This window comes from Lissotriton vulgaris, chromosome 8, assembly GCF_964263255.1.
Source record: "Lissotriton vulgaris chromosome 8, aLisVul1.2, whole genome shotgun sequence".
In the NCBI taxonomy this organism is placed as follows: Eukaryota; Metazoa; Chordata; class Amphibia; order Caudata; family Salamandridae; genus Lissotriton; species Lissotriton vulgaris.
In genome coordinates this window covers 561,550,324-561,569,247 of record NC_141696.1, presented here as the reverse complement: position 1 = coordinate 561,569,247, position 18,924 = coordinate 561,550,324, and the positions used below count along the sequence as shown (strand labels likewise).

The following is an 18,924-nucleotide window of genomic DNA, read 5'->3' as shown; positions in this document are numbered from 1 at the left end:
GAGCATGGTAAACAGTCAAGCAAATGCAAACAAGAAGAGGATTTCAATCAGCAACGAGACTGAGAAAACACACACCAGAAGTTTCTGAATGTATTCATATATTGCACAGATGTAGCAATACAACATTAGTAGACAACAGCAAGCCACACAGCCATGTACAAATGGCAGAGACTATGCAGAGGTCATACATGAACAGGAACGGCAGAGTCCATGGCAGGGGAGACAGCAAGTACATGAGAGGCTGCACAGGGGAGAGCACAGCACATCAGAGCAACAGGCCCAGAGTCCTTGGCAGGGGAGACAGCAAGTACATGAGAGGCTGCACAGGGGAGAGCACAGCACATCAGAGCAACAGGCCCAGAGTTCTTGGCAGGGGAGAGCACAGCACATCAGAGCAACAGGCCCAGAGTTCTTGGCAGGGGAGAGCACAGCACATCAGAGCAACAGGCCCAGAGTCCTTCGCAGGGGAGAGCACAGCACATCAGAGCAACAGGCCCAGAGTCCTTGGCAGGGGAGACAGCAAGTACATGAGAGGCTGCACAGGGGAGAGCACAGCACATCAGAGCAACAGGCCCAGCGTCCTTGGCAGGGGATAGCACAGCACATCAGAGCAACAGGCCCAGAGTCCTTGGCAGGGGAGAGCACAGCACATCAGAGCAACAGGGTTAGCAACACACCCAGGTTGCAAACACTGGTCCTGACTAGCACACCTGTGTGTGGCACAAGCGTATGAGGGGGTTATCAACTCGATTCGATTCGATATGTCTTTATTTCGAATTAAAAATTCATAAAAGACAAGAATACAGTCATACACAATGTATAAAAAAGACACTCCAGCAATATAATATTATACACACAATATTCCTAAAAATGAAAAGATTATTTAAACATATGTATATAAAAACAGATGGGACAATGATAATTTGCACAAGAATTAATACCACTAAGAACAGTACAGGGTGCTATATACAAGTTAATAGAAGGACATTCAACATACAGGGATACCCAATTTCTTAGAACGGATCAGCCAGGCCCATCGTAAAAATTTTGCAACACCTACCACTACGGTTTCTGATCTGATAACACGAAGTTTGTGGAGTGCGTCTCGAAAGCCACCACTGTTCAGAGACAAGCAGATCGGCCTTAACCACTTGCTTCTTGGTGCACGGTAAGCAGGGCAACCAAAGAAGAAGTGGCCAACACTTTCCTCCTGGTCTGCACACCAGTGGCATTTATTTCCTGTAGACATGTCCCATTTTGCTGTAAAAGAATTGATGGGCAAGGTGCCAATTCGGAACTGGTGGTATAGTTTACGATCTGGTACACTTGTGATTAGGTCCCAATACTGTTCTAATGAGGGAACAGCCTTAAACACTAAAAAGGAGCCAGTTATGTTAGCATCCAGGGATTGATTTACAAGGATAGATTTTCTCCAGGCCCAAAAGAGTGCTTTAAACTCAAGTTTAGAGGGAAAAGTTGCCCCCCCCGGGTTGGACCAAAGCTCCGGAAGACCCATCAAATTCAAAACATTTTTAACTACACAAAACCATTGTATTTTGTTTGCCCCCCACATGAGTTTTACCTCCTCCAACTCTTGGATAAACAGGCCAAGCTCAGGAGTGGTCCAGATGCGGCGCCAAAAGGCCACCACCCGATACAGGGCCATCTCGTCGATTGGTCTGCAGCCAAGATCCAATAATAGAGGTTTAGTTGGGGTGGACTGAGGGAGACTAACCAGATTCCGTAGGAACCTGTTCTGCGCAGTTGACAAACTGGAGAGATTCTTATGACCCCAAACTTCTGCACCATAAAGGGTTGCGGGGATGACCTTCACCTCAAAAATTTTTAACACAGGGCTAACACACCTAGTAAGGGAGTTCTTCTGTTCATGAAGCAAACAGCCAGCCAACCTGTTAAACTTAAGTTTGGACGTTTCCACTTGGGGGTTCCAGCTGAGTTGGTGATCTAGGGTAACACCAAGATATGTCATAACCCTGACCTGCTCGATATGAACTCCGTTTAAAGAAACGGTACACTTAGGGGGGGTTTTCTTGCAAAAGACCATAAATTTTGTTTTATCCACATTTATTTGCAGGTCATTCTTGCTACAAAACTCGGAAAATCTGTTCAGGGCTACCTGAAGCCCGGCTCTAGTTTTAGAAAGCAGGAGGGTGTCGTCTGCAAAGATCAACATGGGGTACTTTCGACCACCCAGCATGGGAGCATCCGACTGTGTGTTAATAAAGTGTTGTGTGACCTGATTAATAAATAAGAGAAACAACGTGGGGGCCAGGACACAGCCTTGACGCACCCCCCGTTGTACAGGGAATTGCTTGGTCACCTGCCCCTGGCTGCCCCACCTGACCTGGGCATAATTGTCCTCATGAAGTCGCTGGACTAGGATCAAAAGCTCAGGCGGAAATCCCATGCGGTTAAGGGCCTCCCACAACTTCTTCCTTGGCACCAAGTCGAAGGCCGACTTGAGGTCAACGAAAGCAGCATATAACGTACCACCACCCAAAAAAACCACCTTCCAAAAGAGTAATGTAAACCGGAAGACTTGGTCAACTGTGCTCGTCCCAAACCTGAAACCCGCCTGCATAGGGGAAAGTATGTTATTTGAATCGATCCAATCCAGAATTCTTGCTAGGATCATTCTTGACACAATTTTCTGGATTGAATCGATCAAACTAATGGGCCGATAGTTGTTGGGGAGGGAGCGGTCACCCTTCTTGTAGACTGGCAGAATTTCTGCACCCTTCCATGAGGGAGGAATCTCGGCCCCTGCAGCTATGTTATTTGCCAGTAAGGTTATATATGGGATCCAAAGGTCAGGTTTGAGTTTAAAAACGTCAGCGGGAATAGCATCAATGCCAGGAGCTTTACCCGGCTGAACTGACTCGAGAGCGAGTGCAGTGTCAGATTCCAAAAATAAAAGTCTGTCTCCGGTATGTGGGGGTTGGCACATCAGTGTAGTTTCCATCGAAGGAACTGCCGCTATGTTTGGGTCATTAAACTGTGCGGAGTAGAATTCCACCCACAGTTGGGCGGAGACATGATTTACTGGAACCTGGGCTGCAGGGTCCTTTCTCCGCCTTATAATAAACCAAAAATCCGTTAGGTTGGGGGAGTCGCATGCACCTAGGAGATCGAGCCAATAAGAGTCATCCCATTCACGCTTAGCAGCCTGAATGGTACGCTTATAGCATTGTCTTGTCGTCCTTATGGCATCGGAGTTCCGGGCCTTCACAGCAGCTAATAAGCTGCTGTGGGCATCTCTACACTTCTTATTGTACCATTTTTTGTAAACTCTAGTTTTAGCAGGCCTGGATGGTTTCGTGAGAAGGTTTTTAAGGGTCGAAAAACACTCCTCATGAAGGTTGGTGATTATGGGGTCCGCAATACCAGCAGAAGATAACAAAGACATCCTACTCCACACGTCCCTTACCTCTTCCTCTATCTTTGAAGTAAGTACGGGGTCCTCCAGAACTCTAGACCATTGAACACGGCGCCTGTTATGGCACAGAATAACATCAGATGTTAGGATATTAGTCCTCCTGGCAGGTGCCCCCATGCCTGGGACCAAAATCCCAAGTGAAAGGGGATTATGGTCGCTCTCCGGGCGGGGTTCTATCGCCATGTCTTGTACAATGGACCAGCACTCGATTTTAATCAAAATATAGTCGATACGGCTTGAGCACAAGCCGTTATCGAAGGTGTTGGACCCAAGGCAATCGGATCGTGTACGACCATTGGCCGCCCGTAGGCCCCATTCTAAACAAAAGCCCAGCCAATGAATAGCTGCCTCAGTACCCTTAACACCCTTTGCAATAGTAAGCGGGGGGATTGCCCAAGCAGTGTCCTCCTCAGACCCCACGTCCTCTGCCAAGGAGGAGATGGGCTCAATGGAGGTATTTAAGTCTCCCGCCACAATTACAATCTGGTCGGACCCGAAGTTCTTAAATAAAAGGTCAAGATCGTCCAAGACGTCTTGTTTTTTCCCACCCTGACAGCCACGGGCATAAACATCAACTAAAATAATATCTGGGGTTTTGGGTTTACACAGGCTAATACATAGGAGATCTGCACACGCCACCGGTGTTTCCCTACCATGGAAACCCAAATTATTTTTTATCCAGATAGTAAGACCACCAGAGGCCCTACCCTTGGGGCTCTTAATTGCGGGTTTTGAAAAATTAAAATAACCCAATTTATACAATGGGACGGTTGACCAGGTTTCCTGGAAGATGACGATATCATATGAATCAATGAAGTTGGCCCAGTCGTCATTCTCCAGACGTCCCCTAAGCCCAGCAATATTCCAAGAGATGACTCTTAAAGGGCAATCTGTAGTTAGTACACATGGTAACTGTACCACGCTCTGTACTTCATCCATTGCCAAGACAGGAATGTGTGCTGGATCTAAAGCTGTGCCCGGATTGTTAGGCGACGAACGGCCGACGAGAGAAGGACTTGGGGATGGAGGACTCCGTCGGTGAGACGAAATCTTAGAGGGAGATATGTCTCCAGACCACCCAAGTCAGTCCACCTCCTCCAAGCAGCCGAACCTATTAGAGGTTGAAAACCCTTGCCACCAGTTTGGTTGGTTCTGACCAACAAAACTATAAGTTGGGCGACTAACATTCCTAGCGGTGGTCCATAAACCCTCACTCACTGGTTGTTGTCTGGGAGGGTAGAAAAAAGTGAGGGGCCTCACTACTATTGCGGAATTGGCCTCAAAGGATGGCCATGCACATAGGTGCTGAGCTGTGTGGGGATCAGAAAAAGAAACCACCACACAGTCTCCGGCTATAGACTTGTGAGTGCGGCCGATCCAAGGAACTCTCCGAACCATAAGTACACTGCTTCTTTGCTGGTCGGGGAGCTGTTTGTTGGAATTCAGCCAGTAAATAACTTTATTTTTTAATGAAAGATCGTTCTCCTGGGATTGTTGATCCAACTCTGGGACACCGGCTAATATAACAACGTACGGCCCTGCTTCAGGCGGGAGGTCAATAAACCCTCCTCGAAAGTTGTTGCGACTGGCCTGGCGTGGTGGATTGCGCATTGAGGGCGGCCTGAGGGGGTGGTTGACTGGCACCCTGGAGTCAGTGTTCGACCTATGTGCTGGTTTGTTCGGAAGAGGGGGTTTAGGTACTACAAGGCTAGGGGTAGGTACAATAGTTTTAGCAATGGTGGTACGAGGTTTTGGGATGGGTTTGGATATTGACAAAGTCTCGGGAACGATTGGTACTGGTTGTAAAGGAGATTGAGCGGGTTCTGTAACTAAGGGCTGGGGAGTGGGTTCAGTTGCACATAAAAGCTTAGCGTCCATTTCCTTGAGGCTCAGGCTAGCCAGGGTGACAATGGTCCTATCCATTTCAAGGAGGTTATTCTCTATACGAGAAAGCCTTAGTTCTAGGGGGGAGAGTAACTGCTTAAGCGTGTCCCATACTAGGTGCAGGAATTCACTATCACCCTCCCTGTCAGACACCGGGCCAGTCACCCGACCCTCCGGGATATTTGTACTATTCTGACTAGGAGAGATGATAAGAACATCATCTACCACCGAACTATGTGTTTCCATAGTAGCTTCCCCATTGAGAGCACTTGGAAACGGTTGGGGGGTAACATCCTTCGCCCCAAGAGATCCCATAGCCCGCCTGTTATTAAAGAATTTTAATCTTGCTATTCTGGCTTTTTTCCTTGCGTGCAAAGTTCTCGCAAGGCATTTCTTTTTGTGTGCTGCCGCTTTCTTATCACTACAAAGACTTGCTGCTTGGGATGCTTTAGGAAGAGGGAGGGAGGTTGCGATGCTAAAAAGGGGAGCAGGGCCAGTATTTAAATGAACTGGGTTGGGTTGGGAGATTGGAGGGGAATGTAAAGGAATGATGGGGGGAGCAGGATGCATCACTGCCGTTGCTAATAACGGCCGTGGAGCGATTGAACGGTCAGGGGTACGGGCAGATGCAATATTTCCCAGAGATGATTTTTTGGAGCTAGCAATATGCGCTGACAACCTTCGTGCAGCATCAAGTTCTGAAGAGACCTTGTGCTGCATTTTACTGATTTCCTCATCAATAGCCAAATTGGTTTTGACTAGGAAATCTTCTATGGACCTGTTGGAATTGCTAGCTGCCATAAGGGTCTTGCTCCGACTACCCCGTGAACACATAATACAGAGTACAGGTCAATAAATTAATATACACACAACAATAAAACTATAAGATGTGCCACACAGGAGTAAACCCAGAAACAAATAAAAATTAAGGGAGGGTGGCCCAGCCCAGCCCTCTTAGACCTCGAACGGCCTCAAACGGCCCAGTCTTTGTCCTGTCTTCGCCCGGGCTGCGTCCCGCGCTGCGGGAGTGCTAAAGCAATAAATAGGGGGGGCGTGGCAGCAGGGAGAGCGGACCGGAAGCTGTAGAATGGTCTCGCAGGGGCTCCTGGGCAATGGAGTCCCCTGCACGCTCGCAGCCCCGCTGACCGCACTCACCCAGAAGCCTGCAGCCCCTCAGCAAAGTCCCGATGTGCAGGTAGGCGAAGCGGCACCCGCGGAGCGGGTGCGGCGAGATGTGGCGCCTTGTCCTCTGTTAGCCGCTGGGTAGCGAGGTCGATCCCAAAAATGCCTCCAATAAGCCTCTGTTGCCTGGAAAAGCGTCCCGCCAAAGGAAAGGGTGAGAGAGGTTTTAAAGTGCAGGGGGCGGGGGGCGGCAGCAGGGAGAGCGGACCGGAAGCTGTAGAATGGTCTCGCAGGGGCTCCTGGGCAATGGAGTCCCCTGCACGCTCGCAGCCCCGCTGACCGCACTCACCCAGAAGCCTGCAGCCCCTCAGCAAAGTCCCGATGTGCAGGTAGGCGAAGCGGCACCCGCGGAGCGGGTGCGGCGAGATGTGGCGCCTTGTCCTCTGTTAGCCGCTGGGTAGCGAGGTCGATCCCAAAAATGCCTCCAATAAGCCTCTGTTGCCTGGAAAAGCGTCCCGCCAAAGGAAAGGGTGAGAGAGGTTTTAAAGTGCAGGGGGCGGGGGGCGGCAGCAGGGAGAGCGGACCGGAAGCTGTAGAATGGTCTCGCAGGGGCTCCTGGGCAATGGAGTCCCCTGCACGCTCGCAGCCCCGCTGACCGCACTCACCCAGAAGCCTGCAGCCCCTCAGCAAAGTCCCGATGTGCAGGTAGGCGAAGCGGCACCCGCGGAGCGGGTGCGGCGAGATGTGGCGCCTTGTCCTCTGTTAGCCGCTGGGTAGCGAGGTCGATCCCAAAAATGCCTCCAGTAAGCCTCTGTTGCCTGGAAAAGCGTCCCGCCAAAGGAAAGGGTGAGAGAGGTTTTAAAGTGCAGGGGGCGGGGGGCGGCAGCAGGGAGAGCGGACCGGAAGCTGTAGAATGGTCTCGCAGGGGCTCCTGGGCAATGGAGTCCCCTGCACGCTCGCAGCCCCGCTGACCGCACTCACCCAGAAGCCTGCAGCCCCTCAGCAAAGTCCCGATGTGCAGGTAGGCGAAGCGGCACCCGCGGAGCGGGTGCGGCGAGATGTGGCGCCTTGTCCTCTGTTAGCCGCTGGGTAGCGAGGTCGATCCCAAAAATGCCTCCAATAAGCCTCTGTTGCCTGGAAAAGCGTCCCGCCAAAGGAAAGGGTGAGAGAGGTTTTAAAGTGCAGGGGGCGGGGGGCGGCAGCAGGGAGAGCGGACCGGAAGCTGTAGAATGGTCTCGCAGGGGCTCCTGGGCAATGGAGTCTCCTGCACGCTCGCAGCCCCGCTGACCGCACTCACCCAGAAGCCTGCAGCCCCTCAGCAAAGTCCCGATGTGCAGGTAGGCGAAGCGGCACCCGCGGAGCGGGTGCTGCGAGATGTGGCGCCTTGTCCTCTGTTAGCCGCTGGGTAGCGAGGTCGATCCCAAAAATGCCTCCAATAAGCCTCTGTTGCCTGGAAAAGCGTCCCGCCAAAGGAAAGGGTGAGAGAGGTTTTAAAGTGCAGGGGGCGGGGGGCGGCAGCAGGGAGAGCGGACCGGAAGCTGTAGAATGGTCTCGCAGGGGCTCCTGGGCAATGGAGTCCCCTGCACGCTCGCAGCCCCGCTAACCGCACTCACCCAGAAGCCTGCAGCCCCTCAGCAAAGTCCCGATGTGCAGGTAGGCGAAGCGGCACCCGCGGAGCGGGTGCGGCGAGATGTGGCGCCTTGTCCTCTGTTAGCCGCTGGGTAGCGAGGTCGATCCCAAAAATGCCTCCAATAAGCCTCTGTTGCCTGGAAAAGCGTCCCGCCAAAGGAAAGGGTGAGAGAGGTTTTAAAGTGCAGGGGGCGGGGGGCGGCAGCAGGGAGAGCGGACCGGAAGCTGTAGAATGGTCTCGCAGGGGCTCCTGGGCAATGGAGTCCCCTGCACGCTCGCAGCCCCGCTGACCGCACTCACCCAGAAGCCTGCAGCCCCTCAGCAAAGTCCCGATGTGCAGGTAGGCGAAGCGGCACCCGCGGAGCGGGTGCGGCGAGATGTGGCGCCTTGTCCTCTGTTAGCCGCTGGGTAGCGAGGTCGATCCCAAAAATGCCTCCAATAAGCCTCTGTTGCCTGGAAAAGCGTCCCGCCAAAGGAAAGGGTGAGAGAGGTTTTAAAGTGCAGGGGGCGGGGGGCGGCAGCAGGGAGAGCGGACCTTGTCCTCTGTTAGCCGCTGGGTAGCGAGGTCGATCCCAAAAATGCCTCCAATAAGCCTCTGTTGCCTGGAAAAGCGTCCCGCCAAAGGAAAGGGTGAGAGAGGTTTTAAAGTGCAGGGGGCGGGGGGCGGCAGCAGGGAGAGCGGACCGGAAGCTGTAGAATGGTCTCGCAGGGGCTCCGCGGGTGCCGCTTCGCCTACCTGCACATCGGGACTTTGCTGAGGGGCTGCAGGCTTCTGGGTGAGTGCGGTCAGCGGGGCTGCGAGCGTGCAGGGGACTCCATTGCCCAGGAGCCCCTGCGAGACCATTCTACAGCTTCCGGTCCGCTCTCCCTGCTGCCACGCCCCCCCTATTTATTGCTTTAGCACTCCCGCAGCGCGGGACGCAGCCCGGGCGAAGACAGGACAAAGACTGGGCCGTTTGAGGCCGTTCGAGGTCTAAGAGGGCTGGGCTGGGCCACCCTCCCTTAATTTTTATTTGTTTCTGGGTTTACTCCTGTGTGGCACATCTTATAGTTTTATTGTTGTGTGTATATTAATTTATTGACCTGTACTCTGTATTATGTGTTCACGGGGTAGTCGGAGCAAGACCCTTATGGCAGCTAGCAATTCCAACAGGTCCATAGAAGATTTCCTAGTCAAAGCCAATTTGGCTATTGATGAGGAAATCAGTAAAATGCAGCACAAGGTCTCTTCAGAACTTGATGCTGCACGAAGGTTGTCAGCGCATATTGCTAGCTCCAAAAAATCATCTCTGGGAAATATTGCATCTGCCCGTACCCCTGACCGTTCAATCGCTCCACGGCCGTTATTAGCAACGGCAGTGATGCATCCTGCTCCCCCCATCAAGGGTTATCAACTCACTCCTGGCTGTCATGTGGACTGTGACCTGGCTGCGTGTCATGGACAGCAGGTCTACTTGACTGGTGTGACAGAGGGCCATGTGATGTGGCAATAACAGAGGGCCTGCAAGGGCTGTGTGGACCAGGTGGCACAGTGGCACATGGAGGTGGAGTCATGCACACCCTTGACACAGTGTGGGTGGGAGAGGTTGGAGGGGTCCCCTTCCACTTTTTTGGTACATGAAATGGCTTGCCTGTCTTGGGGTTGATGGGAAGTGGAGATGGCAGAATAGGCACACACACCAACTGTCCCACATCAGGGGCAGACACTGGCACTCCCTCAGGTGATGTGCTTGATCCTGCAGAACGCTTTGGCTGGCTTCGCCTCCGGACCACCCTACCCTCTCCGGAAGGTGTACCCCTCACAGTGACCACCTTACCACTGCCCCCAGGGGTGGTGCCCACAGTGCCCTCCTGTCCCTCCTTGCCAGGGCTGGTCACAACACTGGGCTTTCCTGCCTTAACCATTGGGCTGGTCCCAACAGGGCCCTCCTCCACCTGCCTCGATGTACTTTTTTTTGTTGTCGATGTGGTGGGTGGTTGTGTCCCTGTGCTCTCCCCAGGTGTAGCCATGACATGCCACACATCCTCTGTGGGCATCGCTGAGTCATAATCTGGTGATGCCTCTGCAGCATGTGAGCCTGATGTTTTGGACAATGATCTTGTGGCCTTACTTTTCTGTGACTTCACCTTGTCCATGCATATTGGGGGGCCCTGCTCTTCTTCTGGGATGGAGTCTGTGGACGGGATTGTTTGCTTTGTGTCTGACCTGTGCTCCTAGTGTTGTACCGTTTAGTAGACGTAGGTCCCAAGTGGACAATGTCATCTGATGTGTCCCCTGAATGGGTGTTCGTCACTGGCACCTGAGCTGCAATGGGACCATGTGCCTGTTGGAGGCCTGTTGTGACTGTGGCTGACAATGACTGGACTGTGCGGTGTAGCCCACCCACGTCAGAGTGTATGCCCTCCATTAAAGCTAGAACCTGGCCAATTTGTTGTCGTGGGCACTGAAGGCATTGAGCAGGGCGGACGGCCCACGCAAATTTGGCGCAGGAACTCTACGCACTCTGCACTGAGGGCAGCAGGGGGGACAGGTGCAGGGGCAGCGGTGCCATGTGTGAATGTCACACGTCCCCTCTTAGTAACACGGATACGGGCAGCACCAGAGGAAGTGGATGGGAGTCTGGGCACTGGCCGCTGGGTGTCAGATGCTGTGGCACACTCCACATCCCCTGTGCCTGCAAACAGGGATGCATCCCCGCCGCCATCATATGAAGTGGTACTTTGTGTCTCAGCTACAGATTCCTCATGCATACTCCTGTCACCCTCAGGAGCGCTGGTGTTCTCAGTGTCACTTGGCTCAGTCTCACTTGCCTCCACCGCCGCTGTCGTGCTGGTCTCGCCAACACTTGTCTCAGGATCATGTACCACTGTGTTGTCTTGCGAATCTGCATTAGTGAGAGAAACAGGTTTGTGTAAGTGTCATCATCTGTACACACCATAGCAGATCAATTTTGCACAGTAGAGGCCTAGAGCTACATGATAACCACCACACCCTGCAAACACTGTGCATCTACACACGATATACACCACAACAGTGCCTGTCATGCAGACAAACTTCCTGGAGTGAGGCATGTCGATGCCACACAGCACCACACCCTGCCCATGGATGGTCGTCCCCCAGCCCACATTGACCATCCCCATGGACATGATGTAGCCACAACACACATCACCACTTACACCCCTACAGGGAATCAGAGGGGACCACACACACCTGTATTGACTACACATGCCACAATGCCAACTAGGCCATAGCAAACACCATGTGGCAATCAGGCTACACATCATCGCCGGATGTGTGGGCCTCAAACATCATGGATACATGCAAAGTAGACAGACATGGTGTGACACTCATCAAATGGACACTGCAGTTCGGCACAATATGGACTCCCCACACCATCACAGAGCAGAGAGACCATGTGGACACATAAAATCTGTCAAGGACTGAGAACTGCATGCATGGGCAGAACAGTAAGGCCATGGTGGCGCAATGCCTCATACAGGCACACATCACAGTCGCCACTCACATCATATGACACAGCATGGCAACACACGCACATCACATGTGTCACCGCTGGCACCGGCCCTGTACACATGCATCCACTCCCAGATAAACTCTCCCTCCCCAGATACTCACCTTCTCTGTCTTGCAGCTGATGCTCCTTCAGACGTGCATCCAGGTCTGGATTGGTCACTGCCAGTATGCGTCCCTATCAGCGGAGTCATGGTGCGACGTTCCAAACGTCCTGTGCGTGGTACCTTACCCAAGGTCATCTCTGCCACTTGCTTAGCCAGTCGGCTGATGTCGTCCCACCTCTTGTGACAGTGTGTGTGTCGTCTGTTTGATACCCCCAGGGCTCGCACCTTTGCTGCAATGGCCCTCCACACGGCCTTACGTTGGTGTACCTTGAGCTGCAGGCACGAGAGTAAAGAAGGGCAAAAGAACATTTACACAATGTAAGATGTCAGCATCTATCATTACAGCAGCCAGACACAGACTCTGGACTCACAGTAACCTCCATCCCTCCAGAACTGGGCGTACCCTCTGCATGGCATAACTATTAGTGTATGCATGCACACATTGTGGTCCCTAGTCTCCATGATATGCACACAAAGGCATAATGCCTCAACACAAATGCATCGACAGCAGTGTGTAAATCGTAAATTGCACAGGGCACTGATGGGGTATATCCACTAATGAGTGTGAAGCAACTGTAGCAGGTAAGTTGGCTGATGTTCAAGGTTTGGCTATGCTGCCACTGAACCCACTCTGTGGCTCACACTGACTCTGACTACAGGGGCACCCTGAAATTTCCTCACAAGCGTTCACTGTCCTGGCATCTAAAAGGCTAACAACCGTTGGTTCTGTATGCCCGGCAATGTAACACCCCCCACTCACACATACGAGTACAGGCCTAGGAAAGACTCACATTGCAACACACACACTACCTTGAGCAGGAAACAGCCTGTCTGTCAGTGTAAGTCATCACCCCACATCCCCAAGCATGTACTGCAGCATCATGACTACACGTCTGACACCACCCTGCCCTGCAGCTCCCTTCATGGCGACTTACCACAACATTGGGACCACCAAACAGCCGTGGGTACTGTGCCAGCACCCCGTCCACAAGGACATCCAGCTCCTCACTCGTGAATGGACTGGCACGGATCTTCTCTGTTCTTGACATCAGTGTGGATATGGAGGACCTGTGGCGGAAGTGAGTTGTGAGGGGTCCCAGGCAGCAGGCTCCTGGAGCAGCAGGACAGGGTCCCAGGCAGCAGGACAGGGTCTCAGGCAGCAGGACAGGGTCTCAGGCAGCAGGCTCTTGGAGCAGCAGGACAGGGTCCCAGGCAGCAGGACAGGGTCCCAGGCAGCAGGACAGGGTCTCAGGCAGCAGGCTCTTGAAGCAGCAGGACAGGGTCCCAGGAAGCAGGACAGGGTCCCAGGCAGCAGGACAGGGTCCCAGGCAGCAGGACAGGGTCTTAGGCAGCAGGACAGGGTCTCATGCAGCAGGCTCTTGAAGCAGCAGGACAGGGTCCCAGGAGGCAGGACAGGGTCCCAGGCAGCAGGACAGGGTCCCTGGCAGCAGGGCAGGGTCTCATGCAGCAGGCTCTTGAAGCAGCAGGACAGGGTCCCAGGCAGCAGGACAGGGTCTCAGGCAGCAGGCTCTTGAAGCAGCAGGTCAGGGTCCCAGGAAGCAGGACAGGGTCCCAGGCAGCAGGACAGGGTCCCAGGCAGCAGGACAGGGTCTCAGGCAGCAGGCTCTTGAAGCAGCAGGACAGGGTCCCAGGAAGCAGGACAGGGTCCCAGGCAGCAGGACAGGGTCTCAGGCAGCAGGAGATAGTCGCAGGCAGCAGGCTCCTGGAGCAGTGGGAATGTGAGGCTCACTCCCACAGATTTATAGCCCCCTGTGGTCGTTAGGAAGCTTGAAAGCTGCTTCAATTAGTTGTCCGGGTCTGCCTCATTCAAGAGCATCCAATGACCGCCTCCGCGGTAGCGGAGCACACCTCCTGCGACTTTCAAATCTGCATCATGCCAACGCAATCATCGATGCCATTGGCTGTATTCAATGCTCCACGGCGGTCACGCTCCGCCGGCGCCCGGAGTGCGCTTACGCGATGGTGCATGATTTAGAAGTATCCAATGACCGCTTCCGCGGTAGCGGAGCACACCTCCCGTGACTTTCAAATCTGCATCATGCCAACGCAATCATCGATGCCATTGGCTGTATGCAATGCTCCACGGCGGTCACGCTCCGCGGGCGCCCGGAGTGCACTTCCGCGATGGTGCATCATTTAGAAGTATCCAATGACCGCTGCCGCGGTAGCGGAGCACACCTCCCGCGACTTTCAAATCTGCATCATGCCAACGCAATCATCGATGCCATTGGCTGTATGCAATGCTCCACGGCGGTCACGCTCTGCAGGCGCCCGGAGTGCTCTTCCGCGATGGTGCATCATTTAGAAGTATCCAATGACCGCTGCCGCGGTAGCGGAGCACACCTCCCGCGACTTTCAAATCTGCATCATGCCAACACCATCATCGATGCCATTGGCTGTATGCAATGCTCCACGGCGGTGATGCACCGCCGGGGCCCGGTGGTAGGTTCCGCGAATCATGCTGCGGAGCATGCCAGCGCCATAGTCACATGTCCATATGCCAATGGCTAACACACTCCTGAAGGGGGTGGTGCTGGGGTCACACCACCGGGGACCGGTGGTAGTTACTGTCATGTTCGTACACATTGCTGTGTATTACAATCAGGGCCACTGTATCAGCACCCTGCAGCAACATGGTGAAGGGCACATCATTGTACACACAATGCCACACAGCCATGTCATCCACAGGTGGACGCACGTTCAGTGTGAGACACTTTGGCCTGTTGTTCATCCATATTAGTGAGGAATTTGATGGCTGATGATGATTGACAGGCTCCAGCTGGTGTAAATGATGTAGTGACGTGTAATGTGTTGAGGCTCATTTCAGACCTTCACCTGGATGTGTTCACTGCATTGTATCGGACATGACTTCTGCATTCACAACTGCTCATGCACACAACCGGAAGTGTCCCTCCTACTGTGATCATTGTGTTGATGAATGTGTTCAGACTTCACATGATGCTTTGAGGTGTGGCAGGTACACCAGATGGGTATGATAGACATGGTGAATCACAATAAATTGGCGGGTCTTGCAGCACCTTGTATGCACATGTGAATTGTTCATCCATTATTTCCACTTCCAATGTCCCAGAGGTGTTTGTGGCACTTGGGTATTGTCACTGGAGAGGCGTGCCCTCTGTGTATAGCTATTGGCCAGCCAAGTCACCTGAAGTGCCATGCATCTCTCTGGTACTCCTTTGTTTCACATTACATCATTGATGCTCTATGCCATGCTCATCACATGTTGCTTGTCACTGACATATTCATTTCACTCCTTGACTAGGAGTAGGCCGAATCTACTCCGTCACCTGACAGTGCTGCAGGACATGGAGGATGAGGCAATCATCAGAAAATTCAGGCTGGACAGACCAACACTGAAGATCCTGTGTGATCTATTGGAGGCCCACCTGCAGCCTCGCCGTCACTATCCTACGGCATTCACACCCACCTACAAGGTGATGGCGGCACTCCACTTTTTTGCGACTGGTTCCTTCCAGGAGACCGTGGCGAACGCTGGGGGGATGTCACAGCCCATGTTCAGCATGGTGCTGAGAGATGTTCTTGCGGCCATGATGCAATATCGCAATCGATACATAAATTTCCCCAGGGGACGTGAATTGGCTGCTGTGAAGGGTGACTTCTATGCCCTTGGGGGCATCCCACATATACTCGGTGCCATCGATTGCACACATGTAGGTCTGTTGCCACTGCATGCGACGGAGCACATTTATCGGAACCGCAAACACTACCACTCCATGAATGTGCAGGTGGTGTGCCTTGCGGACATGACAATTTCACAAGTGTGTGCTAAGTTTCCCGGTTCGGCCCATGATTCGTACATCATGAGGAACAGCATGGTGCCACGGATGATGGAGAATTGCATCCCGAACGTGCCTGGATTGTGGGTGAGTTTCACTACTGCAATGGCGTGCTGTGTGTCACTTGCTACACTCTGGCTGTACAACATTTCAATGTGTGTTTTCCGTTCACATGTGACTCAGCATATCCCAGTCGCCCATGGCTGTTGAGCCCACTACGGAATCCCCGGACACCAGCAGACATCCGCTACAATGATGCCCATGGCAGGACCCGACGGGTGATCGAGCGGACTTTCGGACTGCTTAAGTCAAGGTTCCGGTGCCTTGACAGGACCGGAGGCGCACTGGCATATTCGCCTGGGAAGGTGTGCAAGATCTTCGTGGCATGCTGTATGCTGCACAACCTGGCCATCCACAGGAGGGTCCCCCTGCTCCTGGATGATGGTCATGACCCAAGGCCACAACCTGCTCAGGGACCAGAATCCAGTGATGAGGACAGGGAGAAGAGGCAGGAGTTGATCAGCGCCAATAGCTAATTGAACGCTATTTCACTTGAAGGTGGCTGACGAGGTACAACATGTACATTGTCTGATGTTGTTGTTCCTGGCCTGCATACTGTACATCATTTGTACACATCGTGGACATCTGCAACTATGTAAATACTGCACTATAAAATTCACAACACAAATTCTTGTGCATCAGGTATCTTATTTTTGGAGTGTACATGTGATTGGTGCGGTGATATTTACATGAAGGCGTGGAATGAGCACTGAGTTGACAGTCCAGTTCAATGAGTTGTAAGAGTAGAGACCACATGGATGTGGTGACCCAGTCCAACAGTGATGTGCCATTGCCAGGGCAATGTGGGGAAGGATAGTCCAAACTGTGAATGCATTTGGGAAGAGGGTTGTCTTCACAGCTGGCTCTGTGACTGGCGTGTGGTAGGTGCATTGCCTCCAGAGACTCCCAGGCTCTTCTTAGGACGCCCCCTAGATCTTTTTTGGGGGGGCCTGCTGATTGGCCAGCGACGTCAGGGGACTCGTCCCTCTCTGTTGGTGCAGGGGAGGATGGAGCACTTTCATCCTGCGGCACAACAGGAGGGGACGGAGATGGTGGTTGGGACACAGGCCTGTCCCTCTGCAACGCCACTTGCTGGCCCATGAGGTCCACCATCTGTCCCAGACTGTTATCGATGGACCTCATCAGCAGGATGAGCTCCCTCATGAGTTCATCAGACCGGCCACTTTGTCCCTGGACCTCTTGGTAGGCCTCCACAACTCTGGTGAAGTGGTCCAGGGATGGTGTCCACTTCTCCCGAGGTCTGGTGGTGACCCTGGCCCTCCCACTTGTTCTGCCGCCACGGACCTCTTCTCTCGCCACTGGGGGACCACGCACTCTCTCCCTGCCCTCCACAACTGTTGGTGTGGATTGGTCATCCCTGGGGACAGGGAGGTTGCTGCAGGTGGTACTGGTGGTCCTGGTGGTGGTTGTGGCAGTGGCGGTGGTGGCTGTGGTGGTTGTGGTGGTAGAAGCCGTGGCTGCAGGGGTCTGCTGCGTTGTAGTGGCAGCAGAAGTGGTGGTGGGGAGGATGGGGGCATGGGACCTCTGGGTCTGTGGCACACCTGATGGGCCGGGCTGGAGCTCATCATCCAAACTGTCCTGGGAGTACACTTCTGAGAGTCCATGGGCCGGGGGTGGAGACTGGCTCTGCTGGTCGTTGGTGTTGTCCTCAGCAGTGAGTTCTTCATCACCTGTGGAGTAGATGGGGAGTGGTCAGTGTTAGTGTCATCTGCGTATCATCATCTGTCTGTACACTACTTACATGTGCAGTCATCAGTTGTAGTAATAATGGCAACACCGTCTAACATTTCATAGTGCTGGGGGACATCATGGAGTCATACATATTGATTGTCAATGCTTTGGGTTAGATTGTTGTAGGTTTACTGGATGCAGGTCACACACACACACATCATGCGGATTTACTGTAGATACGTACCTGTTAAGTCACTGTGCAGGAGGCAATGGCTGACACATGCTGCTGGGTGGGGGAGTCCTCCATGATGCTGAGGTGTGGAACAGGGGGGGTGGTGGGAGTAGTAGTGCAGGCCTCCCTCCCTTCCACACACTCCCAGTGAAGATGGCTACCAACCTGTGAGTCTGTTTGTCTAACAGTGCAATGGCTGACACATGCTGCTGGGTGGGGGAGTCCTCCATGATGCTGGGGTGTGGAACAGGGGGGATGGTGGGAGTAGTAGTGCAGGCCTCCCTCCCTTCCACACACTCCCAGTGAAGATGGCTACCAACCTGTAAGTCTGTTTGTCTAACAGTGCAATGGCTGACACATGCTGCTGGGTGGGGGAGGCCTCCATGATGCTGGGGTGTGGGACAGGGGGGATGGTGGGAGTTGTGATACAACCCTCCCACCCGTAAACAGTGCTCCAATACAAGATGGCTACCAACCTGTGAGTCTGTTAGTTAAACAGTGCAATGGCTGACACATGCTGCTGGGTGGGGGAGGCCTCCATGATGCTGGGGTGTGGGACAGGGGGGATGGTGGGAGTAGTAGTGCAGGCCTCCCTCCCTTCCACACACTCCCAGTGAAGATGGCTACCAACCTGTAAGTCTGTTTGTCTAACAGTGCAATGGCTGACACATGCTGCTGGGTGGGGGAGGCCTCCATGATGCTGGGGTGTGGGACAGGAGGGATGGTGGGAGTAGTAGTGCAGGCCTCCCTCCCTTCCACACACTCCCAGTGAAGATGGCTACCAACCTGTGAGTCTGTTTGTCTAACAGTGCAATGGCTGACACATGCTGCTGGGTGGGGGAGTCCTCCATGATGCTGGGGTGTGGGACAGGGGGGATGGTGGGAGTTGTGATGCAACCCTCCCACCCGTAAACAGTGCTCCAATACAAGATGGCTACCAACCTGTGAGTCTGTTAGTTAAACAGTGCAATGGCTGACACATGCTGCTGGGTGGGGGAGTCCTCCATGATGCTGGGGTGTGGGACAGGGGGGATGGTGGGAGTTGTGATGCAACCCTCCCACCCGTAAACAGTGCTCCAATACAAGATGGCTACCAACCTGTGAGTCTGTTAGTTAAACAGTGCAATGGCTGACACATGCTGCTGGGTGGGGGAGGCCTCCATGATGCTGGGGTGTGGGACAGGGGGGATGGTGGGAGTAGTAGTGCAGGCCTCCCTCCCTTCCACACACTCCCAGTGAAGATGGCTTCCAACCTGTGAGTCTGTTTGTCTAACAGTGCAATGGCTGACACATGCTGCTGGGTGGGGGAGTCCTCCATGATGCTGGGGTGTGGGACAGGGGGGATGGTGGGAGTTGTGATGCAACCCTCCCAC

At 53.4% G+C, this 18,924-nt stretch overlaps 1 protein-coding gene across 1 annotated transcript in view; it reads right to left on the bottom strand.

The window, feature by feature from the left end:
- LOC147697715 (uncharacterized) overlaps positions 1-18,924 on the bottom strand; it is a 73,617-nt gene that overhangs the window by 53,697 nt on the left and 996 nt on the right. Inside the window, exons 2-3 of the mRNA XM_086936130.1 lie at positions 16,317-17,318; positions 10,900-10,977 (exon numbers count right to left, since the gene is read on the bottom strand). Coding sequence (XP_086792256.1) covers positions 10,900-10,977; positions 16,317-17,318 — 1,080 coding nt within the window. The remainder of the gene's footprint in view (positions 1-10,899; positions 10,978-16,316; positions 17,319-18,924) is intronic.